The sequence below is a fragment of the Apostichopus japonicus genome, chromosome 18 (assembly GCF_037975245.1).
Source record: "Apostichopus japonicus isolate 1M-3 chromosome 18, ASM3797524v1, whole genome shotgun sequence".
Taxonomy (NCBI): domain Eukaryota; kingdom Metazoa; phylum Echinodermata; class Holothuroidea; order Aspidochirotida; family Stichopodidae; genus Apostichopus; species Apostichopus japonicus.
Window position 1 is genome coordinate 5368887 of NC_092578.1, and position 11331 is coordinate 5380217.

Genomic DNA, 11331 nt, shown 5'->3' on the forward strand with positions numbered 1-11331 from the left:
TATTTGTGCTATGTCTCGTGCACAAGTTGTGCAGGGCGTCCCACTCCATATGAATCTTCACAGACTCGACAGTGTTGTAATTCACCAGGCCCCATTTTTTTGTCAGTCTTCATTTTTCATTAAGTATATTATAAAAATTATGATATGTTATTCCTTATCTCATACTTCTCTGGGCTCCATAGTTGACCCAGGGGTTGTAAAACCCTCTGGTATTTCCTACCCCGCCTCCCTTCTTGTCAAATTTAGTCAATCAGAAGTGGAAATGAGCATCTTAATGTCTAATCTGGTTTGTAGATGAGGATAAGTGCCCCCCTGCCTCTTGAAGAAAAAACTCAGTTACGAGCTTTTTACTTCACCCATGAAAGAAGTCACCCCGCAGAAGAAGACATACTTTGAGTTGTAGTCTAGAAGCCTGTGGCTCAGCTGGTGGAGTCAGCCTGGGAATGAGTACCAGTCATGAGGGGAACATAACAAATGCCACCAAAGGAAATTGCCCTAATATGGTCAGGGGGCTCTTGGAACCCAGATGTACACTTCTGCAATTGCTGGAATGCAACTATGAATCGCACATTGAAAAGGCCCTTACATTTTCAACACCGATTTCCCAGCTAGCTAATTGAACAGTTGTTGCGTATGTATTTTATCTTGAACATGTGCTAATAGTACCGTCGATATGTTATTACGCAACAACCCTGGAAAACTAAAACGTTTTTGATTGGTCAATTTGTGACACACCTCTTCAGAATTTCTGGGATTTTCCCTGTAACTGTTAGTAGGTGCTGCGGCTGAAATGAAGTGTTTGAAGAAATACCAACTTGTTCCACGTAAGTCTTCTACCTAATGCACAAAGTTTGAAATTAATGCTTATCAAAGGACTGAAGAAAGGCACATCGAAACGTGCTATAGGAGATATGTACGTTGCTTCTGGATTTGGTCGCCCATAGTATCTCCACCGAATTTCTACTCTGCAGCCTAACGTTAGGCTTTAACGTTTAGGTTTATACTAACAACGTCTTTTCTACGGCCTAATGTTATCAATTTGCCAGCATTGGCATACTACAGTACAGAGTTAGTGAATGTTTTAACGACCATTTTTGATGCTTGGTTACATTGTGTATGTACAGTATGTCAAATCATTGACATCAACTCAAAAGCATCACGTCCACAGACCAGTAGGCTTACATTGTGATGCAATCAGACCAGTTTGACTTGAGACAGTGATGACACTAAAACACAGACATGCAAAAGAGGTTACACCAGTACAAACTTTTGTAGATTGATTTTCTTTTCGTTTTTTTGGGGGAACATTTGTACAAAGAACAGTGCATGTTTCTTTGCTTTGGAGGTCTTCAATTTGGATCTACCTACAGTAAGAAGAGAGGTGTTCATTTATCCCCCTCCTCGCCCCCCCCCCCCAAAAAAAAACAAAAACAAAAGCACCACAAAATTAATGCAGCTACTATAGTACAGTCATTCTGCTCTAGATGATTTTGTTTTAATCTCACTAATGGACATTGCTGAAGTAAATTTCCTTTTATACCACATAGATAAAGTATTATCAATAACACAAGTTCAGTATGAAGTTTCTGAGAAGTGACATATGCGGCCAAAGCCTTCTGTCATGGTCCCGCATCAGGTCACTGTCTGCATCAAGGAGCAGAGGGAACCGACTGATTCTCGGCATTGAAACTAGCTGTGATGAGACGGGAGCAGCAGTTGTAGATGAGAATGGCCGACTGCTCGGAGAAAGTTTGAACTCTCAAAAGAGGATACATGTAAGGTGAGCTAAATTCTGAACTGCACCCAGTAGGTGTACTTCCCCCACCCCACCCTCCCTTTTCAACAAAAATTAAAGGTAGTTATTAGCAAAACCTTGCATATATAGACCTAATTTATCGCATAGAATTCCTCAGAATGCACAATTTCACCTCTAAAATTGTAATTTGTTTCTGAGCAAGGGCTTGCATACCCTCCAACATGGCAGTTGGTCTCAACACTCCATGACCACAAACCCCCTTCCCCCTATTTTAAAATCCTGGATTGCACATGTAGGATGGCTGAATATTAAAAAGGCTTAAATGTAACTTCAGTTGTTCAACGGTTGATCTTCTTTGGCTCCAAGGACGGCAGTGAGTCATTTCTTTGTCTTTAGTTCTGATATGAGTCATTCACTAAGCTTTATCTTCTGATTCCCACTTAAGTTGGATCCATGTTAACTCAATAAGCATAATTTTTCAAGGTCGAGTAAGACACTTTTTGAATGTATATATGTGCAATTGATGTTTTTGGTGCTACACATATGTGTAGCACCAAAAACATCAATTGCACATATATACATGTAGCTGATGTTTTAGTTGGGGTGTGACAGAACATAAGTACAATGCACACTAACCAGAATTGGTACAGTGATTGCAGATAAATGTAACGATCGTTGGAAGGCATTACAGCAGCAGAAAATTTATATAATAAAATAAATAATTAATGCAGCTCTCTCCAAAAAAATTTGTGGTATTATATTGACTTTATCAAATTCACAAAATATTGGAAGATCTCAGATATTTTAAATAGGAATTAATATCAAAACAGCAGATTAACCTCAGACTACCTTTTTTCATGTGATAGAATGCAATGCTTATAAGCACCTTACCGATAGCAATGGATGTTTATACATAACACACATGTTCATCTTTTTTGTTATCAGAAATGGAGGTGTGATACCTTCATTGGCCCAACACTTACATCAGCAGTCCATTCGTGATGTTGTCCAATCAGCATTAGCGAAAGCAAAGACGTCCTATCAGGTAACCTTGAATGATTATATGTCACATTAACAACACTGTCCTCACTGGGCAAAATAATAATGTACACTGTAGGAGAGATGTGTAGGTTTGTTCGATAGAATACCAGCTTTGGGCCAGTAAAACTCCCCTTTGGTTGGATCAAACTAGGCCTACAGTACCACTATATATATTGTTTTATTTCAGTATCTACAAAGTGATGGGTTTTATACCAATGTATCATCTTACCTATTTGGGGGAATTAAGTCGAAATGCAATTTGAATTTTATGTAGGCAACCAGTCGTCTGTTGGAGGACTAAGTAAGTTGATTTTGGTCGTCTGAACAGAAATTTGGTCGTCTAGGATGATCAGACGACCAATAAAAATTTACCATGTCTCTCTCCATGATGACTACAGGGTTTAGAGTAAGTATAAAAACATTGAACACTTACCCCAATTTGTAATCCTTGGATCATCAGGGCTGAAAACAATCCGCTGTACTCCTTGGCTTGGCTGACCCTTAATTCCAAACACCTACCCTGAGAATTAGCTTGTTATAAAGTAAACACAACCAAGTGGAAACTAAACATTGAATCCCAAAGCAGGGGACTGACTGGTCCCATTCTACAAAAGCTATGCCTCTTAAAATAGGCATTTGGTAACATAATTAACTTCTGCTCTTTGTCAGAGAATAAAGTACAAAGTGCTGTCATGCAGCAAACTTTGATAGGTTTTAAGCCTAAGTCTAGTTGTTGTCCCTGCAAGGTAGGTCTACTAGCAAGTAACTTTAATATGACTAGCTAGACTAAGGTCCTTAAATCAATATGACATTATTTTGATGTAGTAGAAAAGTGATAATTATAAAGATATATTTCACTTGCCCTAGAGCAGTCAAATGATAAAGATTCAACATCTTTCCAACAACAGGATAAAAAGCCATGTGCTTCTCTTATAACTCTGAGCAAGCATATATATACTACATGTACAGAAAGAGAAATTTTCCACCATGAATATTCATGTATCAGTTTTTAATATTACAAGTAGCAGTCATGAATATTCTAATGATCAAATTAACATTGGAAAAGATATTCATGAAATTTTTAAGGAATTCACTACAAGGGAATAATTTTCTTTGGTATATATCTCAGCAATATGCTGGGGAAAAGATAGCCAAGGTTGTAACAAATTTGGAGAAATTTATAGCAGGTTTTGCATACAAAATCCTATTATTCTCACCATTAGATGGTAAAAATAAAGTTTCTGAAACCTCAAAATCTGCTGTGAAATTTGTACATCCTCATTTTCAGGTTTGAATGCATTATAATCCAAGTAATGAGTAACATGACTTTGAATCTGAACATTGTAAAACTATAGCCTACTTTCAAAATAGGTCATTTTAATTTAATACTGCAAACTTCATTTACTCAAACGTTGGTGTGTTTGATATCCCAGGACCTTTCTGCTGTTGCCACGACCACCAGACCAGGTTTAGCTCTATGTTTACAAGTTGGCTTGGATTATACCAAGCAGCTGGTGGCGGAGACTGGACTTCCTTTCATTCCGGTCCACCATATGGAAGCTCACGCTCTGACTGCACGCATGGTGGACAACAGGTAGATATTTCTGAATATTCTTTCAATTATTTAATTAGTCTCCGACTCGGTTTCATTTACCGAGCATTGTCTTGATGTTGCAAGAACAATGTTTGATCCATAATGGGAAGTCTTGGAAGATGCTGGTGTTAGAGAACTGAATGTGTTGTGAACCCTAGACCTTCAAATTAAATAAACGTTGTTCAAAAGAACATACCTTTTGGACATAACTTTCTAACATGGTATGCCAAATACATTTAATACATAAACTGTTAGCATGTAATGTCTGTTAAAAGTGTACAATTTCTTATCATTTTTTAGCAATTTTAAGATGCCGTCTGCAGTTTGTTTTAATTGCACATTAACTTGAGAAAAATGAAGTCAGAAAGAAATCCACAGTTCATTGTATATAGAATTATGATTATAAATTTCTTCTTATGGATTGCAAAATCATGTAAATTAACTTAAATTGTATATTAAATGTAAAGAGCCAGTGATTTGGAATGTTCATGGAGGATGGGAGATGGACAACGTTTGGAGACAGCTGGTGGAAGAGGGATGCAAAAAATATCAATTTTTTTTTTTTTCTGACAGCGTGTCATTCCCCTTCCTGGTACTTCTGGTGTCTGGAGGACATTGCATTTTAGCTCTCGCCAGAAATGTTGGAGATTTTGTTATCTTGGGTGAGACTCTGGATGGAGCACCAGGAGAGGCATTTGATAAGGTAAAAAATCTCAACAGGATTTTATGGTGGGGGGGGGCAGTGGCGGAGTGTCCATACAGTCAGGGGGGCGGATGCCCCCCCCCCGACTTACTCAAATGGACTGCTGGCACCCTTTTCAGCTTTTTTTACCACATTTTACTTATTGCACGATTATTGACTTTTTTATTGCGCTCTCATCTACCTATTGACATTTGTCACATTTTGTTGGTGTAATTTTCTGACAAAATGCTCTAAAGGCGGTCTTTAATTTATCCGCACTTCCGTTGTAAGAAACTATTTCCAAGCGCACGTACTTTCAACACCCATATAAACTTCCAAATTGTCACGAATGGCGATGACACCTATTTATTCTTCATTTATCTGCAAATTAGCCAGGCCTGGAAAGGATAATTTCCGGCGATCTACGGAGTATCTTTACTCAAAAAATTTCTGTACGCTCCGTGCCAACCTGTGGTGGCACTCCGCTTAGATAGTGTCAAAGCGCCCCTACAGACCATTCTCACCCCCCTGACCAATACCCCTAGCTCTGCCACTGGGGGGTGGGGTGGGAGAAAGGGTCAGGGGGTCTTGAGTGGGGAGGCTGAGGGGTGGTGTCAGGAGGTCTTTGGAAGCACAGATGTCTACTGTTGTACTTTCTGGTCTTACTAAATGTAAGGTTGCTCGGAACACTTCATATTTTTCAACCTTTGATTGTCAGTCCAACACCTGTTTGGATCAAATGTCAGAGATGTGACAGATCATCGTTTTCGTAGTCGGTTGATAACTTTCCAAGAAAACTTTCTCATGTTGTTACAAAATTAAAACTTGTCCTAATGAACATCTGATAGCTGCAAATAAACTGACGATTTATCAGCCACCTAGTGATTTATGGTTACTATGGTGATAACGACCATTGACATCGACATTTCTAATTGTAATTATGCTTTACAGATAGCAAGGAGATTGAAACTGCAAGAGCACCCTCAATGTAAAGGTATGAGTGGTGGTCAGGCTATCGAAACATTGGCAAAGGAAGGGAACATTCACCTCTTGGATGGCAAACATCTGTTCCGAATGCAAAGAAAAGATTGCAACTTCTCATTTATCGGGTTCAAGCAAGCGGTGTTTAGATTGATTCAAGAGGAAGAGAAACTACAAGGTACGAACACTGCAAACCTTCGAATCATTCCGTCAAAAATGGTGTTGTTTTTGTATGTCTGTCCTTCTGTCATGGCTTTTGTGACCTGCAATTATAGATATTGTTAATAACTGTGTGTATAGATGGGGCAAAAATTATATATTTAATGATAGATTGATTAAGCAGGATGTTGGAAACCCTCTCTAACTACTGTAGGTCAGGAGGTTACGATATTGAACTGCTTAAAAACAAAACTAAACGCATGATGTCATCTTTGTCTAACATGATTATTAATGTGTTCTGTCTATGATTAAATACTGTATACGTAAAATGTTTGCTATGACTGAATTTACTGAAATGATAAGTCTTATATCAATAAATCATACTGCGATTGGTGAGATAATACTCCAAGTCTTGTGACTAAATATGACTACAGTGGGTGATCAAGTGGACTAACATTCTACCTTGTTTGCAGGTACGAGCAACATCCTTGAGAATGTATGTGACATTTGTGCCTCTGTCCAGCATCACATCACTAGACACCTGGTAACAAGAATTCTGAGAGGCATTGAATACTGCAAGATGACTGACATGCTCCCACAGGAGAAACAAATTTTAGTAAGAATTTAGTTCCATTTATTTATTTTATTTTTTACCAGGGCCATATCTCAAACTGTTTCAGCTAGATTGCTGCATGCAAGGAAATTGTTTCATACAGACCTACCTCATGGAGTAAATCTGTGGCAAAACCTCTCCCATGTACTAAAACGATGGTCCATTGATCTTCAGGCCATTATATAGCTTGCGTAGTTAAAGTGAAATAAATTTTTAGATTAGAGAATAGTATAAAATTTCAGGTAATTTGCATGCAGTGATGGTTTGGGAAGCCTATGATAATGATTACAATCTCAAAATGAAAACAACTTAGTTAATTGAAACAATGCAGTGGTATAGTGTCTGATTGTATTCAAATCAAAGGTATACTGAGGGCAGGTGCAGATCCAGGATTTTAAATGGAATGGGTGTGGCCCTGAGCCTCTTTAAAGTCAACTGTTATGTAGGGGGGTCTGGTGGTCAATCCCTACCCCACCCCCACCCAAGAGAAAATTAACATTTTAGAGGTGAAATGGTTCATTCTAAGGCATACTTGTAAATTAGGTATATGTGGAAGGTTGTGGTACTAATAACTATTTACATTTTTGGGGGGTTGGAAAGGAGGGGTGTGTACACCCCACACCACCCCTAAATAAAGACATTTATCTATTGCCTATATCCTCACAGGTTGTATCTGGTGGTGTGGCTAGCAATGGTTACATAAAGCATGCACTGGGCAGGCTATGCGATCATACAAGTTATAAACTTGTATGCCCACCTCCAAAACTCTGCACGGACAACGGTATCATGGTAGCGTGGGCCGGTATGGAACACCTTAAGCTGGGTCCTGGATTCGCAGATAATCCGCAAGAGGTCAGATTCGAGCCAAGGTAAAGTAGATTATCAATATGAGAAAGAAAGAAAGGAGAGAAAAGCATAGGTTGGATGATCATCTCCGGTTATAGAGTTATTCCAATTATCGTCTCAGATTCGTACTGCTTGAAAATGACCCAATTTTTTGCACGAGATGTTTAGAAAGATCGGGTATCATATGGTGTGACCTAATAATGATAATGAGATAACAAAAATGGTTTTATAGTAATGTAGATTAATTACATATAATCAACACTTATTTCCCAGTCAGTTAAATTCCATTGTTGATTTGTTTTGTAAAATAAAGATGGTAGGATTGATGGACTTGATATTAGTGATACCCCTGATGGTTAGAGGACTTAAAGGGTGTGAAGACTCACGCACAAAGAAACGTCTCATGCCGGTAATCAGACCTTGTTTCGAATGAGGTGTAACAGAAGTGTTAGACACCACCATCGATCCCAAAAAATACACACAAAGCTTGCTACTGTCGGTAATTAGACACTAGTGTACAGTCAATACATACAACTACGGTCAATACCCACAACACAGTCTACATAGCAGGGATGGACATCTCATGTCTAGATAAAAGATAACAAGGTATCACGTTTCATTTTGTAGCGACAAGAAGAAAACGTCATATGCAAGCCACGGAAAGTTAACTTTTTCAGAGCACTGCACGCAGGTTGGGGCGAGTCTTCGCTGCCTTTAACATATGAAACGGTGATAGAAAGAAGATGTACTATATATATTTCATAAACCAATATTTTGTTAATAAAAACATGGAATTATATTGTATGCGAGATATCGAATTATTTTATTTGGGAATGATGCATATTCATTTTCATATTGCAGAGAACCTTTAGGGGTTAACATCGCCAACGCGGTAGCCGAGGCTAGAGTCGACATCAAAAGATTCAAGTTCTGGACGGATGGATGATCAATCAAATTGAAAGTCTTCAACGAAGTTGTTGATAGAGGATGGAAATAGCAGATGACACACATCATGGATGGAGAGATTAGAGATGGGAGAAATCAGTTCAAATGAATGTTGCTGCTCAGGAAAGGAAGGGTGCAATACATTCAGTATAGCAATGCTGCTCAATGATCAGGAAACTGAAGCCAGTTATTGTAGCAGCAACCCAACTGGACAATTGGTCATGTACTCATTAGTCTATTGATAAGGGATGACTCCCTTTCAAGTGTATTTACGAATTGTGAAAAGTCAAGATAATGGACAGTTGCAAATATTGAACAAATATTTTTTCTTGCTTTCTTTAAAGTAGGGGTGCAAGTGCAACCTTGTAACCTTTCCAAGTGGAGGGACCTTAGCCTCCCCCTCCCCCCCCCCATGGATGGAATCATGGAGGGCTCAATTTGTCCCCCCAAACCTACCACCTTGCAGAAAGAATATTCCAAAAAAAAAACAAGTACACACAATAACAGAATGATATGACATTTATGTACAGTACAAGCTAAGTGTTGAAAAAATTGTATACATTGTTTCAAAAGTTGCAAAATTTAGCAGCATTTTGCATGTAATCTAAGCAACTTCCATTTTTACCAAAATTTCTCACCCCTCCCTTAGACCCCTCCACTGCTTGCTTGCTTGTAACATTAACTCAAATGAGTCAATTTTCCATGTACAAGTATATGTTTTACACATAAATGACAAAGTAATGTTGTAATGGGTGCGAGACACTTGATTAGTTTTGATGTCTTGTCACAAGACCTGCAAGTCCCAATTTATACACCTGGGTGAAGAGAGGCAACGGAGATAAAGCGCCTTGCCAAAGGACACAACGTAATGATCTGGCCAGGGCTCGAACCTGTAATCCTTAGATCACAAGTCCACTGCCTTAACCACTTGACCGCAATGACGAAAAAGAGAAAGTACCGTGGCATACTCATGTTTATTGCAATACTTACTATTCGATTAATCGGCAAAGATCACGCGAAGATCAGTGAAAAGTTTACTAACTAAAGAAGAAACAAGAGTTTGAAATTCCATGTTCAATGAAAATCATAAAACCTAGGAGATAATTCTCATCTCATTTGAGAAGTTACCTGGTCCTAGTAGGAGGGCAAAGGTAATCAAATGAAGAGTGTAAAATTACTTAACCCACCAAATGAAATACAAATTAAAAAATATTTTGTAGACACATCAGATTTGTTTATAATGAAAAATATAAGGAAAGAGATGACGCTTTTGCTTATATTTGTGGACCAATTAATACTCTCCCTTAAATCGAAGGGAATGCAACTTCGGCGAATACCTTTTCATTTTGTTTTCTTGAGTTGACTAGTGATTGTCTATAAAATTTCATTTAAAGCAAATAAAAGTGTCTGAAGCATACTCGCCCCCCCACGTTCCCCTTCCCCACAATAGATGAAATTGTCAGCTATTCAGTGAGAGAGTTCCACAGTTCGAATAACTCAAAATGATACTTCCCACAAAGTTAATGACCCTTTCACAATGCTCTGAAGGATGGTGACTTTATGAATTTAACCACAACTTTAATGTTCACAATCTGTTCACAATGTGGGTGGTAGCTGGTGACAATATGAAACTACTGAACAGTAAAATTTAATCAACAAGAAAGAACTTGTTGATATAAAAAAAAAAATATTAAGTTTTTTTAAAATGATGGAAGATAATGATGGCAGCATTTTGGAATACTTTTTGTTTCAATTTTTGCATATAATTATTGATCAACCGGTATATATATATACATATATATATATATATATATATATATATATATATATATATATACATATTACATATTTACTTTGAAGATTAAAAGAAATAATCCAGCCTGTTGGCGAAATACAGTGAGTTTCATATTATTCTCTCTCTCTTTTTGCTTTCATCTGTTTCCATAGCAACAGTACATAGCAACTAGTGAAGTAAAGAGTGTAACTTAAAAAATATGAAAATATATACTTTAAGGATTAAAAGAGAAAATCCAACCCGTTTGCGACATGCAGTGAGTTTCATATTCTTCTCTTTTTGGGGGGCTTTCATCTGTTTCCATGGCAATAATACAAGTAACTTGTGCAGTTACGCTTACTTATAGAGTGCAACTTTACAACTATTACAATATAAAACGAACAATTAAATCTTATGGCATACGCACGTATTTGGGATGACGTGTGTTAAAATAATCCATTATAAAACTATTTCTTCTCATTTCTTTCTTCGTTTTTTCATAAATGCATTTTTTTTTTGGTCAAGACCCCCATTACCAAGTTTGGGGTTGCGTATTATATAACCTTGACGACTGTTTTATTCCACTTTACAACTTTTTAAGAAACTTTATCGTAACGTAATCCGTCGAAGACTTTAAAAAAATGAAGCTGACATCAATTAAATATTGGATGGATTTTTTTTTTAAATATTCGTATATGATTTTCTGCTTTAGCCCTGAGATGGTAGACATTAAAGCCCTTATTATTTTATTCTCGAGAAGATTAAATAACGACCGGTATATTTGAATTATTACGATTTGCGTCTTTATAGAAGAAATTAAATCCAATCCCCCTTCCTTTAAAATATTCCATTGAAATGATCTACAACGAAGAATTCATCCAAAGCTAAGAAATATATCTGCTTCCTTCCTTTTGAATATATTATGATTTAAGAATTGTTT

The 11331-nt window shown here is 37.4% G+C and overlaps 1 protein-coding gene across 1 annotated transcript; it reads left to right on the forward strand.

The window, feature by feature from the left end:
- Nucleotides 1-673: 673 nt before the first annotated feature.
- On the forward strand, nucleotides 674-10393 carry LOC139958584 (tRNA N6-adenosine threonylcarbamoyltransferase, mitochondrial-like). Its single transcript, XM_071955736.1, has 9 exons — nucleotides 674-824; nucleotides 1548-1780; nucleotides 2702-2801; nucleotides 4231-4391; nucleotides 4965-5094; nucleotides 6025-6232; nucleotides 6687-6829; nucleotides 7493-7695; nucleotides 8534-10393. The coding sequence occupies exons 2-9, from the start codon at nucleotides 1578-1580 to the stop codon at nucleotides 8616-8618; spliced, it is 1233 nt and encodes a 410-aa protein (XP_071811837.1). The 5' UTR covers nucleotides 674-824; nucleotides 1548-1577; the 3' UTR covers nucleotides 8619-10393.
- The last annotated feature ends 938 nt before the right edge of the window (nucleotides 10394-11331 follow it).